This window comes from Rhinoderma darwinii, chromosome 1 (assembly GCF_050947455.1).
Source record: "Rhinoderma darwinii isolate aRhiDar2 chromosome 1, aRhiDar2.hap1, whole genome shotgun sequence".
In the NCBI taxonomy this organism is placed as follows: domain Eukaryota; kingdom Metazoa; phylum Chordata; class Amphibia; order Anura; family Rhinodermatidae; genus Rhinoderma; species Rhinoderma darwinii.
In genome coordinates, this window is record NC_134687.1 from 174,161,428 (window position 1) to 174,180,688 (window position 19,261).

Genomic DNA, 19,261 nt, shown 5'->3' on the forward strand with positions numbered 1-19,261 from the left:
TCATGTATAGAACACATCATACCGCCAACATAAGAGAAATACAAGAGCAGCGGGGAATAGAGTGGAATTTAAAAGGTAAGTACATTACTGTTGTTGTTTTTTTAGCAATTTAGGGTCTGCTTGGGAATTCAATACAGGTCGGAAAAAAACCCATTAAACAATATATTGCCTAATTGAAGAGAAGCAGATGACCAGTTCAAAGCAACTTAGGAGACTCCTAGCATCTAATAATTATAGGCCCGGACTGATGCAGTCAACATCTAGAAGCATATTCTTGATATCTGCTTTTAAGGGCCAAACATGAAAGCATTTTGTGATATTGTCGTGAAAACATTTTTATAAAACACCCCAATATTCTACATCTACCCAGAACCCCAAATTGAGAGCAAGAATATTGAACTTACTTCAGCGCAAGCCTTTAAACAGGTCTTTTTGAAACCTAGAAGTTCCAGGACATCCTTTCTCGAGGGATCGGCAATGTACGTATTCTGTATGATGTGTCTAAGGACCACGGCCAGACCTGCTCTACAGAACACACCAGATCCCTCAATAACAGCAGGCAGGCGACAGCTCTGGACAATGGCTGGAAGATCTTTTCTGGAGATGATGGAGACATCCAGGCTCCTTGGGAACAAACCTTCCTTGGATATGCTGTGCTTGTCTTCTGGTACTACTGCAAACGTTTTATACAACTTGCAATCACAATAAGACATTAAAAACAGTACAATGGATGTATGAAGAGGTAATACTGTGTCCTCGTGGTGAAAGTCAATAGCAAGGAAAAGTTGCTCTTCAGTATTCTTGAAGCTTTCGGAATCTTTCATATTCACGGCAATGGAAAATCTGAAAGAAAAAGAACAAAAACTGGCATGAGTCTACAAGTGAATGTGAAAACCGTGGTATTTTAGGCCACGCTCAGATGTGGTGGAATTAACGTGAAAATCTGCAGCATGCCCTGAATTCCGTGTTGATTTTTTCCGCTACATGTAAACAGAGATTTTTCAAATCCAAGATGTCTGAACATACCCTTAAAGAGGCTCTGTCACCACATTATAAGTGGCCTATCTCCTACATAAGAAGATCGGCGCTATAATGTAGGTGACATCAGTGCTTTTTATTTCGAAAAAACGATCTGTTTTTACCACTTTATTAGCGATTTTAGATTTATGCTAATGAGTTGCTTAATGCCCAAGTGGGTGTATTTTTACTTTAGACCAAGTGGGCGTTGTACAGGGGAGTGTATGACGCTGACCAATCAGCCTCATGCACTCCTCTCCATTCATTTACTCAGCGCATAGGAATACTGCTAGATCCTTATGTGCTGTCTTATACTTACACATTAACAATACTGAAGTGTTTAGACAGTGAATAGACATTCCACGGGATGTCTATTCACAATCTCTGCACTTTGTCAAGCGACAGCCTCGAAATCTTAATGATTTACAGATGATCTGCAAAGAGGAGTGGGCCAAAATTCCATCTAACATGTGTGCAAACCTCATCATCAGCTACAAAAAATGTCTGACTGCTGTGCTTGCCAACAAGGGTTTTGCCACCAAGTATTAAGTCTTGTTTGCCAAAGGGATCAAATACTTATTTCTCTGTGCACAATGCAAATAAATATATATAATTTTGACAATGTGATTTTCTTTTTTTTTTCTTATATAATTTATCTCTAACTGGTAAAATTAACCTAGCCTAAAAATTCTAGACTGTTCATGACTTTGACAGTGGGCAAACTTACAAAATCAGCAAGGGATCAAATACTTATTTCCTTCACTGTATGTGCTATAAAAATGGAATACCCCTTTAACCCCTACCCGCACGAGTACGTAACTATACGTCGTCGCGGGAGGTTACTTCCCGCACGAGGACGTATAGTTACTGAGTTGTTTCCGGTGCACAGTCAGCGACAGTGTGCATCAAGAAGTCAGCTGTCGCCGACAGCTGACACTCCACTCTTGCCGACCAGCGGTGATTTGCCACTGATTTAGGCGAATTAATCCCTTAATTCGGCGATCGGTTGCAATCGCCAAATTTTAGGGGTTTCTAGCATATCGGCAGACCCCGGTCCGAAATCGCGGGGTTTGCCGATAGTTAGCATGGCAAACGGAAGCCAAACAATGGAATCGGTGTCTGCCATGGACGGAAGCACATCAGGACCAACCTTCGGCTGGTCCTGATAGGCTTCCTGTCAGAGTGACAGGAAGTCACTGTGTCGTTCCCGATGCACACTGTCGGCGACAAGGTGTGCATCGGGAACTGGGAGATCAGATATCCCCGACACCTGACACTCCATCGCCTCTGATTTCGGAAATTAACCCGATAAATGGGGTGCTCGATTGCGATCGCCACATTTAGGGGGTTTGTAGCACATCAGCAGCCCCCATGCAATTGTGGGGGCTGCTGATACTTGTGATGGCATCCGGAGGCCAGGCAACGGCCTCCAGGTCTGCCATGTATGGAAGTCTCTGAGGACCAACCTCTAGCTGGTCCTCGTAGACTTACTGTCAGAGTGACTGTGACGTCACACTGACAGTTGGAATACATTACACTACCTAGGTAGTGTAATGTATTCTAGCAGCGATCAGAGCTGCAGGTCAAAAAAATTAAGTGTAAAAAGTAAAAAAAAAGTTAATAAAAATGTTTTATAAAAGTGTAAAAATCAAAGTTTTTGTTTTCCTATAAGACATTTAGAAAAAAAATTAAAACATTAAAAAAAGTGCACATATTTGGTATCACCGTGTTCGTAACAACCCAAACTATAAAACTATAATGTTATTTTTTCCGCACGGTAAACGCCGCAAACAAAATAAACGGAAAACTATGTCAGCATCGCTATTTTTTGGTCACCACCCCTCCCAAGATATAGAATAAAAAGTGATCAAAAAGTCGCATTTACCCCAAAATAGTACCAATAAAAACGACAACCTGTCCCGCAAAAAACAAGACCTCCCACAGCTTTTTTGACGAAAAAAATAAAAAAGTTACGTCTCAAATATTTTATAGAAACGTAATTTTATTGTGCAAACGCTGCAAAACTATACACATATAGTATCGGCGTAATCGTACCGACCCGCAGAATAAAGTAAAACGTAATTTATTGCGCACAGTGAACGCTGTAAGAAATAAAGAAATTAAAACGCCAAAATCGCTGTTTTTTGGTCACCTTAGCTCTAAAAAAGATCCTGTGGGGTCAAAATACTCACTATACAAATTCCTTGAGTGGTGTAGTTTCCAAAATAGGGTAACTTTTGGGGGGTTTCCACTGTTTTGGTCCCTCCGGGGCGTTGCAAACCCGACATGGCACTGAAAACCAATCCAGCAAAATCTGTGCTCCAAAATCCAAAAGGCACTCCTTCCCTCCTGGGCCTTGCTGTGGGTCCAAACATCAGTTTACGACCACATATGGGGTATTGCCGTAATCGGGGGAAATTGCTTTACAAATGTTGGCATGCTTTTTCTCCTTTATTCCTTGTAAAAATGAAAAAAATCTATGTTTCCACAGAAAAAAAGGTGATTTTCATCTTCACAGACTAATTCCACTAAATTCTGCAAAAAAACTGTGGGGTTAAAATGCTAACTATACCCCTAGAAAAATGCCTTGAGGGGTGTAGTTTCCAAAATGGGGTCACTTTTGGGGGGTTCGACTGTTTAGGTACCACAAGACATGCCATGCCTAAAATATATTCCTAAAAAAAGCAGGCCCCAAAATCCACTAAGTGCTCCTCTGCTTCCTAGGCCTGTGTTTCAGTCCATTAGGACACTAGGGCCACATGTGGGATATTTCTAAAAGTTGCAGAATCTGAGCAATAAATATTGAGTTGCGTTTCTCATGTAAAACATTCTGTGTTACAGAATTTTTTTATTACAAATGAATTTCAGCAAAAAAAAGACATTTGTAAATTACACCTCTACTTTGCCTTAATTCCTGTGAAACGCCTAAAGCGTTAAAATACTTTCTGAATGTGGTTTTGAATACTTTGAGGGGTGCAGTTTTCAAAATGGGGTGATTTATGGGGACTTTCTAATATATAAGGCCCTCAAAGCCACTTCAGAATTGAACTGGTGCTTGAAAAAATTGTCTTTTGAAACTTTCTTGAAAATGTGAGAAATTGCTGCTAAAGTTCTAAGCCTTGTAACGTCCTAGAAAAATAAAAGGACGTGAAAAAAAATGATGCAAACATAAAGTAGACATATGAGGGATGTTAACTAGTAACTATTTTGTGTGGTATTACTATCTGTTTTACAAGCAAATACATTTAAATGTAGAAAAATTCTAATTTTTGCTAATTTTCGCTAGAATTTGACGTTTTTCACAAATAAATATTGAATTTATCGACCACATTTTTTTACTAACATAAATACAACATGTCACGAGAAAACAATCTCAGAATCGCTTGGATAGATAAAAGCATTCCGGAGTTATTACCACATAAAGTGACACATGTCCGATTTGAAAAAATCATCTGTGTCCACAAGGCCGAAACAGGCTGGGGTTAAGGAGCTCAAAACTCCCCACATTAGGTTCCTGGAGCACTCTGACCATAACATTGGCAGAGAGGAGGTAGGTGAACACCTGTATAGATTTTGAGTGGAGTTACGCTTTAGGAGGAAGCTAGATAAGGTGCGGACTCTTCCTTTAACATCTAAGTGTTGATGTTAGTGCTGCTGCCAGCTATGCCGCCCTGAAATAATGTATTCTAGACATGCTTATCAATACAAAGCCTGATGCACATGGCGCAGCTGCTTTGTCCTATGGATTATCTAAAATTGGATTCCGTTTCTGGGAATATAAAAGCATGTCTTTCATACATTCTTAAAATTAAGCCTCACCACTGCTGTACACAGAAAGAAAAAAAAAATCAATCTGCTCTGCCAGTGTTTATTTCTCCTTCTCAGAATAACAGAATACTGCCGATTATTTATTAAATTCCAGCTGCGCCACACAGCAAAGTATTTATGGGGAATTTATTGGTGACCAGCACTACTAATGGAACGTGCTAGAACACAGCAGCAGAGTAACCCGTTCACTGCCAAGGATATAAGCAATACGTCACGATTGCCGCCACAAGAATATAAGGACTAGCTTTGCTTCCAGTATCATTTTAAAGGGAATGTGTCGCTAGAAAATTATTATTATTTTTTTTTAGTTAAACAGTTAGTGTATAAATGATTAAACATTGTTCTAATTTTTTTTATTTTTTCACGAGTCAGGAAATATTATAAAATTAGGTTCTAATTTTTAACATTTCCCAGTGCTGGTCACTAGATGGGGCAATTCCCAAAATTGCTGCATTGGCATGTGGTAAAGCAACCATATTGCTTTATGCTGCAAAATTTGAGAAGACACACTCGCTCTAGTGAGCTCACAGAATCCCCCCTCCCTTATCCTGGCTAGTGCCGGGATAAACGAGGGGGTTGAACGTTCAAACCTCCTACACTGTGTGTCGCCATTTTTTGAGCGAACACACAGTGTAGTAGGTTTACATACAGTAGTAATCACACTAAAACACGTATATACACAGAAATAACTTACCTGCTCCTGCCGCCACCGCTCCCTCTGGGCTGTCCGCTCCGTCTGCTCCCTCCGCTCCAAGTGCACAAGTCCGGAAGCCGCGACCGGAAGTAGTATTCTTACTGTAAGGCCGCGGCTTCCGATCCACAAGAAAATGGCGCCGGGCTTCGCTCGGCCGAAGACCTTCCATTTGGACTGTGTGGGAGCGGCGCATGCGCCGTTCCCACACAGACGGCGTACAGCGTAGTGAATGGAACGGGTCCCGTTCGCATTCACTATGGGGCTGTATGTTCCGTATTCCATGTCTGTATGTGTCGTTAATCGACACATACAGAGATGGAAAAAAAAATGGCAGCCCCCATAGAGAAGAAAAAGTTCAAAAATACAAAATAGGAAAACACAAACACACAAATAAATAAAACATTTTTTAATAAAACACTAAAAGCAAATTGATATAAAAAAATTTTTTTTTCGCAACACCCGTCCTTTAAAGCCCCAAGTTTAATCTTTCAAATGATACCAGGATACCAAGCTCCAGGGCAATACTACTAACAAACGAGAGCAGTGTAAATTGCAGCAGGGCCAGGCATATAGCGAGCGGGCACTTTGGGGCAAGATTACATTATAGTGTCTGAAGTCTTTATCAGGACCCTGTACAATACTGGCCCCACAATGGAGGTCTAAATAAATGACAAATAAAAAGGCTGGATTCACATGACCGTGATTGGACTGTGAAAAACAGTCCGTGTGTCAGACGGATTTCCCGACCCGGCCACGGTACATGTGAAAGGGACTCCTGGTCATTTAGGCTACATTTAGGTCATTAGTCATTTAGGCTACAGTCACACGAAAAATGGCCATTAAAAACTGATCAATTGTCAGTTTTTCATGTCCATTTTGCATCAGTGTCTCCAAATGGATTCCCTTTGTCAGGTTTTTTTTTGTCCCAATCCCCTGAAAACACCACAGTGCCCATGTAGATAGTGCCACAGTGCCCACGTATAGTGCCACAGTGCCCACATATAGTGCCACAGTGCCCACGTATAGTGCCACTGTAGCTGCCAATAGGAAATAAATTCCCGGCCAGAGGTTGACGACGCTCTGACCAGGGATTCAGATCCTAGAGGGAGCTACAGTGGCGCTATCTACAAGAAGGATGGGGGTAGGGGGTGCGATCTACAAGGGCGGGTGGTGGTGCGATCTGCAAGGGGGTTGGTGGTGCGGTGCGATCTGCAAGGGGGGTGCTGCGATCTGCAAGGCAGGGTGGTGGTGCTATCTACAAGGAGAGGTAATATCTACAGGGCGGTGTGGCTATATACTAGGAGTCCCTGCTTCCCCACCGAACTGCTGTTTCGCACTGTATGATTTTGTTGAGTACAGAACGGCAGTTCCGTGGGGAAGCAGGGAAAGAACGGGGAGCAGCTTGTCAGACGGGGCAGACCAGGCAGTGACGGCTTCCTCCTGCAGCAAGGCGCCACTAAAAAAAATAGATTCAACGATTCTGTTAAAAAAGAGGATAGTCAGAGGCCTTGAGGGCAAATTAATCTAACTAATTTAGATGAACAAAATCTATGGCAAACAAAAGAGAGCTGAAATCTGACTGGTGCCACGGGACGCACGCACGCACGCACGCGCACACAGATCATGTCTAGACAGAATCCAGGGGCCACTACTAGATACTACCACAACAAACATTTGAATGTGCCAGGAGGATGAGCATTCAGTAAGACAATAATTTCCATATCGCCATATTAAAACAAAAGGTTTCTAATATTTGTAATCACTTATAGGTATACATTAAATAGTAGGTAGATTATTCCTTCTAATAACAGCTGCTGCAGGACTTCTTTACAATGCCAGCCATAACGTCATTATACAGTTCCAGCCAGTGTGTCCCCAATGGCAGCCACAATACTCCCCCAGTCGCAATCAGGCCTACCGTCTCATTCACAATGTGTCCCCAAAAGTCAGCCAGAATGACTCCCCACCCCCACCAGTGATAATCTCTCTGTCTATAAACTAACAGACTGCTTCTACCAAGAGAGAAAAGAGGCACCTGTATAGTTCTGCTTATCTCTGTATAATCGGTTATGATGTCAGAACGTGACGATTATAAAAAATCTAATTTATATCAAAAAATATTGTCTCTCTTTCTCGATTGTAACTTTCCCTAATTGCATAACATGAAAAAAAAAATGTTTCCCAAGACGGTAACATAATATGATCTATGACTTATGTATAGGGTACATTTTTGAATATAATTTCACACTGTGACCAAAATAGTAAAAGGTTAATTTGCATCTTTCCTCTAGTCACTAGGTGGCACTGTGTACCAGTATTACAGATCCTCCTACGTGTCATAGAAACACACAATGACCCATAGAGCACCGAGAAAACGTTACGATTGTTATACATACATCCAGATACAACGTCCATCTAGATTTAAATCATGAATCTATATCATATTATGGTTGTGTTCAGATAGCACAGGTTTCCTTGGGTGCTCGAGGTAGGGTCCCAACCCGGATGTAGGTCAAGAATTTGTAGTCGGCACACCTTGCTTGCGTTTCAGAAATTATATTTATTGAATTCTCAAGATGGATGCCAGAGGCTACACGTGCGACGTCGACGTTTCGGTCATACGACCTTCGTCGGGCACTAAAGAAATATGTATACACAATTAGAGCATATCATGAGTTTAGAAAGTTGTCACTTCATTTACATCATAACATCACATAATATGTCATATAAATTCTCGATGTAATATAGAACATATAACTAAGTCAATCTTAACATAGTAATTCCTTACAAAAATAAGACTATGAAATTGACATGAGGATTAAAAACAAAGGGAGGAAAGAGATACATGGATCCCAGGTACATACACCACATCAGGGGGAGCGTCAGATGGCTATAGGGAGATAGCTGATGTCCTAGAAAGTCGTACACCTTCAAGTAAATATGGCCGGGGATTGGGGATTCCGACTCCTACAGGGAGCAAAAAAAGACCCTCCTCCTCCTCACATGCACTCTGCACTGTGAGGAGGAGGAGGAGAGAGAGCGCGAGCGATGGTAGACCCGGCCATCACTCGGGACACATTACGGTGATGGCCGTGTATTACCTGGCCCCATAGACTTCTATGGGAGCCGGGCGGCCGGGTACACGGCCGAAAATAGGGCATGTCCCATTTTTTGACGGCCGGTTTTCCCGGCCCGTCAAAAAATCGGTCGTGTGAATAGACCCATTAGGGGTCTATTGTTCCTAATGCAGCCAGGTGCCAGCCGATTTATGAACGGCCGGCACCCGGCCGGGAAACCCTGTCGTGTGAATTCCGCCTTAGTCATAGACGGTAGTGGGGGTTTGGAGAGTGCTCACATGCTGAGCTCGTGCCACACGCTGCGTAATGTCAGATGCGTAATACAGCGGACACCGCACTAATCACAGGGATAGGGGATAACTCCAATCCCTGCCGTTTAGCAACCAATGAAACTAATCCTTTAGAAAGAGAGGGAAGCCATCTCTGTCACTCCATCAGCCCCCCAGAATGCTATCGCTGAGTGATGATGGTTGTCATGACAGCCGAGGGCCTTATGAAGTCCCCTAGGTCTGCCATGTTCATGGTCTGATTAAGCCCTGCCAGAGATTAATAGGAGCTGGTAAAAATCAAAACCCATAAGTATTGCAGTGTTTTATACCAGCATCCAATGTTCGTTTGTTTCAGCCACTTTTTTTCTTTAAAAAAATTGTTAAGGTCTGTTCACACGTAGCGTAAAAACTGCGGATTTTTCCGCAATGGATTTTGTTGAGGAAAATCCGCAGCATCATAAAGTAGCAGCAAAGTGGATACGTTTTGAACAATACTCATCCACATGCTGCGTAAATGCAGAGCGGAAAAAATTTACATACGGTGTGGTGGAATCGCTGTGATTCCGAAGCAAAAAACGCAACTCAGAGAAAAAAAAATCTTAGAATTATCCAGAATTCTGAGCTTCTTCGTCTGGACGAGGCTCCTGGGATGACGTTTCATCCCATGTGACCGCTGCAGCCAATCACAGGCTGCAGCGGTCATATGGGATGAAACATCATCCCAGGGTAAGGCTGGATTCACACGAGTGTGGCATTTTTGCGGACGCAAAAACGCTGCGTTTTGCACGTGCAAAAACCACTTGACCGCTCCGTGTGTCATCAGTGTATGATGCGCGGCTGCGTGATTTTCGCGCAGCCGCCATCATAGAGATGAGGCTAGTCGACGGCAGTAAATAGTCACTGTCCAGGGTGCTGAAAGAGTTAACTGATCGGCAGTAACTCTTTCAGCACCCTCGACAGTGAATTCCGATCACAATATCGAGCAACCTGTTAAAAAAAAAAAAAAAGACGTTCGTACTTACCGAGAACTTCCCTCCGGCCGTTGCCTTGGTGACGCGTCCCTCTCTAGACATCTGGCCCCACCTCCCTGGATGACGCGGCGGTCCATGTGACCGCTGCAGCCTGTGCTTGGCCTGTGATTGGCTGGAGCTGTCACTTGGACTGAATTGTCATCCCGGGAGGTCAGACTGGAGGAAGAAGCAGGGAGTTATCGGTAAGTCAGAACTTCTTTTTTTTTTTACACGTTCATGTATATTGTGATCGGAAGTCACTGTCCAGGGTGCTGAAACAGTTTAACTCTTTCAGCACCCTGGACAGTGACTATCTCCTGACGTCGCGTACCGGAAATTTTTTTTGCCGGGTTCGGTCAAAACTAGTTCCGCCAAACCCGGTGAAGTTCGGTTCGGTTGTCCGGGTTCGCTCATCTCAAAGACACTCCGTTTGGATATTTGTAAACAGAAAAGCACGTGGTGCTTTTCGGTTTACATTCAGAGTTTGACAGCTCTTGCGCGAATCACGCAGTTCGCACGGAAGTGCTTCCGTGCGGCATGCGTGGATTTCACGCACCCATTGACTTCAATGGGTGCGTGATGCGCGAAAACCGCCGAAAGAACGGACATGTCGTGACTTTTGTTCAGCGGACTCACGCCCCATAGACTAATATAGGTCCGTGCAACGCGCGTGCAAATCACGCACGTTGCACGGACGTGATTCCCGTTTGTCTGAATAAAGCCTAACTTAGCGTCATGCCATCACAGGGATGCGTCGCCATGGTAAGTATCCTTAGGTCTTTTTTCTGTGCAGTTTTCTGCTGCAGAAAACCGGTTTTAATTAATTTTCTTTCTGTAACACGGAAGGTTTTACCAGAGAAACACAACTCAATATTTATTGCCCAGATTCTGCAGTTTTGAGAAATATACCACATGTTGCCCTAGTGTGCTAATGGACTGAAACACAGGCCTCAGAAGTAAAGGTGCACCTAGTGGATTTTCGGGCCTTGTTTTTATTAGAATATATTTTACCCATGTCAGGTTTGAAGCGGTCTTGTGGTGCCAAAACAGTGGAAACACCCACAACATTTGGCAAACTACACCCTTCAAGGAATTTATCAAGGGGTATAGTGAGCAATTTAACCCCACAGGTTTTTAGCTGAATTTAGTGGAATTAGGCCGTGAAAATGAAAATGGATGTTTTTTCGAATAAAATTTTGTTTTAGCTCAGATTTTTCAGCTTTAGATAAAGTAGAAAAAGCAACCCAACATTTGTAAAGCAAACTCTTCTGAGCACGGCTATACTACATATGTGGTTATAAACGGCTGTTTTGACCCACGGCAGGGCTTACAAAGGAAGGAGCGCTATTTGGCTTTTGGAGCTCAAATTTAGCTGGAATGGTTTGCAGCGCCATGCCAATGTGCAAAGCCCCTGCGGGGCCAAATCAGTGGAAACCCCCCAAAAGTGACCTCATTTGTAAACAGGGAGATATGCTGCCGACATTATAGAAATGTATGGTGACGAACGATAGGAGTAACGAGTGCTCGTCCCCATACATTACTGATAATAGCTCATAAAAGGAGCAAATGAGCGCCGATCAACGACCTGTCTCGTTGATCGGTGCTCGTTTACACGGCCCCCTTCGGAACCTTATGGCTGCAAACAAAACTTCCCCCTCATGTGTAGTTTGGGGATTCAAGATTTATTCCTCTAAACACTACCTATCCTACTGCTTTCTGTAAATGAACAATGCCAAGAGGGCTAGTCAAGATGCTGATTTGCTGAGAGAAGAGACATAGGCAAGGATAACCTTCTACCTGACAGATCACTGGAGATTGTAGACAAGGTGTGCCATGTAAGAGGGTATGTTCACACGGCCTATTTTCGGCCGTTTTTCGGGCCATAAACGCACGAAAAACGGCCGAAAAATCGGAAGCAGAATGCGACGGAGCGTTTTTCGCTGGGTTTTTTTTACGCGTAAAAAAACGGCCGCGAATATGAAGTGCAGGACACTTCTTGGGGCCTTTTTACATAGACTCTATTGAAAACAGCTCCGTATTTTGAGACGTTTTTGACTCTGTGTGTTACCCTACGACTTTTTGTCATGGAATCCGCACTGAAAATCCACACCAAAGTATATTACAATACCAGTGAATGCGGTTTTACAAAAACGGATTTGCAGCTTGATGTGCGGCTAATCCGCGTGTGGAAATGCGCCATCCTTTTGACATGGAATCTGCATCAATAACGGACATGTCACTTTTTTATTTTCTATTTTTAAATTTGCGCTGAAAATTTCCTCCCCACATTTCTGCTGTCAATTGGAGGTGGATTGCATTGTGATATCCAGGAATGTGTGAACCAGCTCATTAAGAAAACAAAACACTAACCTATATCATAAAAGTATAGATATAAACATAACCAACCTTTAAAGGCTATGTACACCTATGAAAAGGCATTGTTTTTTCATCAGTGTAATTAGTGTAACTAAAAATTATTTTTAATAAAAACTATTTATAGTTTTTGAGATACAGTTGCTCTGTATTCTCTATACAGAGCAGCTGTATCAGCCCTGCAAACGATCACATGTAAGTTCATAACTTAGATGTGATAGATTACAGGTGGATCCTGTGTGTCAGACACACGCAGGACCCGCCGACACTGAACCCGTCAGATCCGCGGGACTGACGGATTCAGGTCATAGCGAAAGATACAGCTGCTCTGTATAGAGAATACGGAGCAGCTTTATCTGAAAAAGTAAAAATATTTTTTAATAAAAACTATTTATATAGTTGTGCCAATCACACTGACTGACCTTTTTATAAAAAAAATAATAAAATTAAAAAGCTATTCAAAGGTTTACATAGTCTTTAAATATTTGGAAAGGTGCCAATGATGTGCAACATCAGATGCAACAAAAAAAGAGGGAGATTTTTCTTCGTAGTACGTTCTGCATTCCCGGCTTGCAGACATTGATCCCATTATAATCAGGGACCCAAGCAGCAGAACATAGACTGTCAGGCACAGGGGTATTATTAGCACATTAAGAATATTCAGCAGCCAGTGAGCCAAATCCACGCTAATCTGTGATTCTTAATTTTACCTGCTGCTTAATGAGCCACCTCGGCGCATGTTGTTCAGAGCCCACAATGCAGAAAAAAAAAGATGGAAAACACTGCAAACCCTCAAGAGGAAAATATAAATTACATTTTAGCAATAAGACTTTAATCCGTCAAGACATGACAAAAATATATTCCGAACATAAACAATATGTCAGTGGGTTTAGCTGCACCCCGTGGCTAATTGGAAGCTGCGATGTCACCTTGGAATGAGGCTATTGATCTAAACAGCTTCAATATATTCAGGAACCAAATAATAATCCATGAAATCAGGCGGTTGTCAAGAAATCGTGAATTTACGAAAAAGGGCACATACAAATGGGGTTAAATGACACTCAAAATTATTAGCATACTTCCCAAATGCTGCAGATGCCTGGACGTTATACCTGCTGTGGCATTCTTTACCGAAAGATATGGGAGACAGCAACTACATGTTGTAGGAGCCAGCGATTGCTACTCTTGGTTAACACGGCATATGTTTGAGGCTGAAAAATACGTGGCCGATTTAAAGTGAAAACAGGCGTTTTTGGCGTTTGCAAACGTTTTAACCGATTCAGGACACAGCCTGTTTTGGCTTCGTGGACACAGATGATTTTTTAAAATCTGACGTGTCACTTTATGTGGTAATAACTTTGGAATGCTTTTACCTATCCAAGTGATTCTGAGATTGTATTATCGTGATATATTGTACTTTATGTTAGTGAAAAAATTTGGTCGATAAATTCAATATTTATTTGTGAAAAACTTCAAATTTTAGCGAAAATGTGCAAAAATTTAAATTTTTCTAAATTTAAATGTATTTGCTTGTAAAACAGATCGTAATACCACACAAAATAGTTACTACTTAACATCCCCCATATGTGTACTTTATGTTTGCATAGTTCTTTTTCACGTCCTTTTATGTTTCTAGGACGTTACGAGGCTTAGAACTTTAGCAGCAATTTCTCATATTTTCAAGAAAATTTCAAAAGGCCATTTTTTCAGGGACCAGTTCAGTTCTGAAGTGGCTTTGAGTGCCTTATATATTGGAAAGCCCCCATAAATCACCCCATTTTGAAAACTGCACCCCTCAAAGTATTCAAAACCACATTCAGAAAGTATTTTAACTCTTTAGGCGTTTCACAGGAATTAGGGCAAGGTAGAGGTGAAATTTACAAATTTAATTTTTTTTGCTGAAATTCATTTGTAATAAAAAAAAAATTCTATAACACAGAAGATTTTACCAGAGAAACGCAACTCAATATTTATTGCCCAGATTCTGCAATTTTTAGAAATATCCAACTAGTGCCCTAATGGACTGACGCACCAGCCTCAGAAGCAAAGGAGCACCTAGTGGCTTTTGGGGCCACCTTTTTTTAGGAATATATTTTAGGCACAATGGCAGGTTTGAAGAGGTCTTGTGGTACCTAAACAGTCAAAACCCCCCAAAAGTGACCCCATTTTGGAAACTACACCCCTCAAGGAGTTTTTCTAGGGGTATAATTAGCATTTTGACCTCACAGTTTTTTTGCAGAATTTAGTGGAATTAGTCTGTGAAGATGGAAATTAAAAAAAAATTCTGTGGAAACATAGAATTTTTTCATTTTTACAAGGAATAAAGTAGAAAAAGCACCCCAACATTTGTAAAGCAATTGTTCCCGATTATAGAAATACCCCATATGTGGTAATAAACTGCTGTTTGCTCCCACTGCAGGGCTCAGAAGGGAAGGAGCGCCTTTTGGATTTTGGAGCGCAGGTGTTGCTGGATTGGTTTTCAGTGCCATGTCGGGTTTGCAACGCTCTGGAGGGACCAAAACAGTGGAAACACCCCAGAAGTGACCCTATTTTGGAAACTACACCCCTCAAGGCATTTTCTAGGGGTATAGTGAGCATTTTAACCCCACAGGTTTTTTTGTAGAATTTAGTGGAATTAGGGCGTTAAAATGAATATCAACATTTTTGTCCACTAAAGTGTTGAATTTGTTAATTTTCACAAGGGATAAAAGAGGAGAAGCACCCCAGCATTTGTAAAGCAATTGCTCCCGAGTACGCCAATACCCCACATGTGGTCATTAATGTTTTTTTATTAGAAATTAATTAACCCTTTCAGGACTGTACCATTTTATGGTACATACACCTTCCTGATCACTTTTTATTACATCTTTTTTAGTGCTAAGTTGACCAAAAAACGGTAATTTTGGCGTTTTAAATTCTTTATTTCTTACAGCGCTCACCGTGCGCAATAAATTACGCTTTACTGTATTCTGCGGGTTGGTACGATTACGGCCATACCATATGTATATAGTTTTTTTTACGTTTTGCAGCGTTTGCACAATAAAATTAAGTTTCTATAAAATAATTTATTTTCTGAGACACCATATTCTGAGCCGTAACTTTTTAATTTTTTAGTCAAAAAAGCTGTGGGAGGTCTTGTTTTTTGCAGGACGGGTTGTAGTTTTTATTGGTACTATTTTGGGGTAAATGCGACTTTTTGATCACTTTTATTCTATATCTTGGGAGGGGTGGTGACCAAAAAATAGCGATGCTGACATAGTTTTCCGTTTATTTAGTTTGCAGCGTTCACCATGCGGAAAAAATAACATTATAGTTTCATAGTTTGGGTCGTTACGAACACGGTGATACCAAATATGTGTATTTTTTTTTTTAACGGTTTCATTTTTTCCTATAATAAATGACTTATTATAAGAAAACAAAAACTTTTATTTTTACGCTTTTATAAAACATTTTTATTAACTTTTTACACTTTTTTTTTTGTTTATTAACTTTTTTTTTTACTTTTTACACTTTCTTTTTTTACCTGCAGCTCTGATCGCTGCTAGAATACATTACACTACCTAGGTAGTGTAACGTATTCCAACTGTCAGTGTCATGTCACAGTCACTCTTGACAGTAAGTCTACGAGGACCAGCCAGAGGCTTCCATAGGACCTCATAGGCTTCCATACACGGCAGATGCCATCACAAGCATCAGCAACCCCCACAATTGCCCACCACACAGTAAGGTATCCCACTTAGGGATGTCACGATACCAGAATTTGGACTTCGATACCGATACTTCGTGTAGTATTGCGATTTCGATACCAAAACGATACTTTGCCAACAGTAATAATAAAAAAAAAAAAAGTTCTTCCATTTTCTGATGTGAGGCGCGAGGTGTGATGATGAATTTTGGATGTGCCTCACATTTAATAGTAATTAACCCAATCATGTTTCTCAGTCATAATGGGTTAATGTGAAAGGTACATAATGGGGTTAATTACTATTAATGTGAGGCACATGGAAGTTAAATTCATCACACCTCGTGCCTTACATTAATAAGTGAAAGAAAGAAGTGTTTATTTTATTTTTTTACAGCGTACACATCATAAATGACGCAAAAAAATTGTCGTGCAGGTCATTACGGCCGCGCTGATACCGAATGCGTATATTTTATGTATTGAGGCTTATTTTAATGTTTATTGTAAAAAAAAAGGTGTATGTGTATTTTTTAAATGTAACATTACTTAATGTTTTTACTTTATTTTTAAACTTTCATGTACTGGCATATCTCTATATGTCAGTACATTAGCCTGTGTACGGATAGTACTCAGCAGTTGTTAGGACTTGACCTAACAACAGGAAATATGGTAAGACAGCCCTGGACCCTGAGCTGTCTGCCCATATATGGTATATCCCTCAATCGCGTCACAGGGATTTCCTGTGATGCATCAAAGGGACATCTCCCTTCTCATTTTCCCTTTGAATGCTGCAGTCTGCTTTGATCGCAGCATTCAGGGGAATAACGGCGGAGATGAGAGGTAATACAGCCATTGCCCCGCTCCTGAAAATAAGTGCGGGGCGCGATCAGCATGAGGTGATGCGGCCGGCGCTGCACTAATGAGCAGTGGTTCAGGCACTGAAAACAGAACATAGGGGTATTTTGCAGTGCGTCCACCATGTTCGGTCTTCATTGCCGGCACTCATTAGTGCAGCGCCGGCCGCATCACAGGCCTTCTTTACTGTGAGAACGGTGAATTTATGGAATAGTCTACCACAGGAGCTGGTCGCAGCAGGGACAGTAGATGGCTTTAAAAAAGGCTTAGATAATTTCCTAGAACAAAAAAATATTAGCTCCTATGTGTAGAAATGTTTTACTTCCCGTTTCCCATCCCTTGGTTGAACTTGATGGACATGTATCTTTTTTCAACCGTACAAACTATGTAACATCATGCTGACGACGTGAACTTGTCAGGACTCAGGAGCGTGGCAATGACTGTATTACACAGCCGCGGCCCCGCTCTAACAACATTCATGTGTTACATTGCTAAGCTGCTTAGGGTATGTTCACATGGCCTATTTTCGGCCGTTATTTACGGATGAAAAATCGGAAGCAGAACGCCTCCAAACTTCTGCCCATTGATTGCAATGAAAAAAACAGCGTTCTGTTCCGACGAGCCGTTTTTTTGCGCGGCCGTTTTGAAAAACGGCCGCGTAAAATAACGGCCGCGAAAAAGAAGTGCAGGTCACTACTTGGGACGTATTTGGAGCTGTTTTCATAGAGCCTATTGAAAACAGCTCCAAAAATGTCCGTAAAAAACAGCGTGAAAAACGCAGCGAAAATCGCGAGTGGCTTAAAAAAGTCTGAAAATAAGGAGCTGTTTTCCCTTGAAAACAGCTCCGTATTTTCAGACGTTTTTGCGTTTGCACATACCCCGAGTATCAAAATACATTAAATAATGTTATTGAACAATTTGAGGGTGCACGGTATCGAAACAGTATCAAAGTTTTGATGCATCGCGCATCCCTAATGTGGACCCACTAGGCCGCACCACCGTAGCGGAGTAGCAGCTGGCCAAAAAACAGTCCTAGTACAAGGGTACCTTTGATAGTCCAGACAGTAGCGGAAGCTAGGCACAGATGAACTTGCAGGCAGATGACACCAGACGTGGTATATAACAGCAGGCATGACAGGTGGCACAACACGACTCCAAGGCTGGGTTCACACAACTTATTTTCAGGCGTAAACGAGGCGTATTATGCCTCGATTTACGCCTGAAAATACGGCTCCAATACGTTGGCAAATATCTGCCCATTCATTTGAATGGGTTTGCCGACGTACTGTGCCGACGACCTGTCATTTACGCGTCGTCATTTGACAGCTGTCAAAAGACGACGCGTAAAATTACAGCCTCGTCAAAAAAAGTGCAGGACACTTCTTGGGACGTTTATGGAGCTGTTTTCTCATAGACTCTATTGAAAACAGCTCCAAAAACGGGCGAAAAAACGGCGCGAAAAACGTGAGTTGCTCCGTATTTTCAGACGTTTTTGGCTCAGCGTGTGAACATACCCCAACACTTTAAGGCACAGGAACAAATATAGCACGGGATACTGGATACAGGTAGCAGGGCACGGGAACAGGTTAACACTAAGGGACCATTTGATAAGACTAACATGGGTAAACACAATAACGTTCAGGCAAGGAGTGAAAGGGCAGAGCCCTTTTTACAGTCCAGGGTGATCATGGGCTAATTACAGATTTTACACATGTGTGCGTACTGGCCCTTTAAGGCTGAGCGCACGCACCCTATGGGAACCAGCACAGTGATGCGGAAGGGAGTGCCAGCGTCTCTCAGGAGGGTTATCCTGCCCAGCACTCACTCGTCCATGGCTGCGGCCATCAAGGGGTAAGTTAGAATGATGGTCCGCGGCTGTGGACGTTACAGTAAACTTCCAGCAAATGCAATTAGGCATATGCCTGCCCATTTTGGTAAAAAAAAAACATGGCAAAAAATCCCTCATGTAAATACACCTTTAGGCCTCATGCACATGACCGTATTGGTTTTGTGGTCTGCAAAACCACAGATCCGTTTCGGTCCATTTGACTGCAAAAAACCTTTGTCGTGCAGCAGTGTGTCATCAGAGTTCAGGGCTCACAGATCCACAATTTCACCAGTTTAGTGAAGCCGCAAATCCGGACCGTAAAAAGACTTGCCTTGAGATTTTGCGATCCGGATTCGCAGCTCCAGCGCGGATTCGTGAAAACCAGGGTCGTGCGCAGGAGGCCATAGAAATGAATGGGTTTGCAATTTATCTGCAAAAATGCAAATATATTGTGGACGCAAATGCACGGTCGCGTGCATGAGGCCTTACATATCACTTAAAGAGTCACTGTCATTTCATAAAACTTTTGATCGGTGTGGTTTCAGGTGCTGAGAGCCGGGGTAAACCAAATGGGCACAGAACGTCTACGCCTCAATTCAGCAATTGGTGGGGGGTCTCCGCACCCAGA

At 42.0% G+C, this 19,261-nt stretch overlaps 1 protein-coding gene across 2 annotated transcripts in view; it reads right to left on the bottom strand.

Moving 5' to 3' along the window:
• Positions 1–19,261, bottom strand: part of GSTCD (glutathione S-transferase C-terminal domain containing) — a 149,969-nt gene that overhangs the window by 121,191 nt on the left and 9,517 nt on the right. For both annotated transcript variants that reach the window (XR_012883029.1, XM_075860600.1), the window contains exon 2: positions 405–843. Coding sequence is in view for 1 of the 2 variants with exons in the window: in XM_075860600.1 (XP_075716715.1) it covers positions 405–824 (420 nt within the window). In the remaining variant the exon portion in view is untranslated. The remainder of the gene's footprint in view (positions 1–404; positions 844–19,261) is intronic.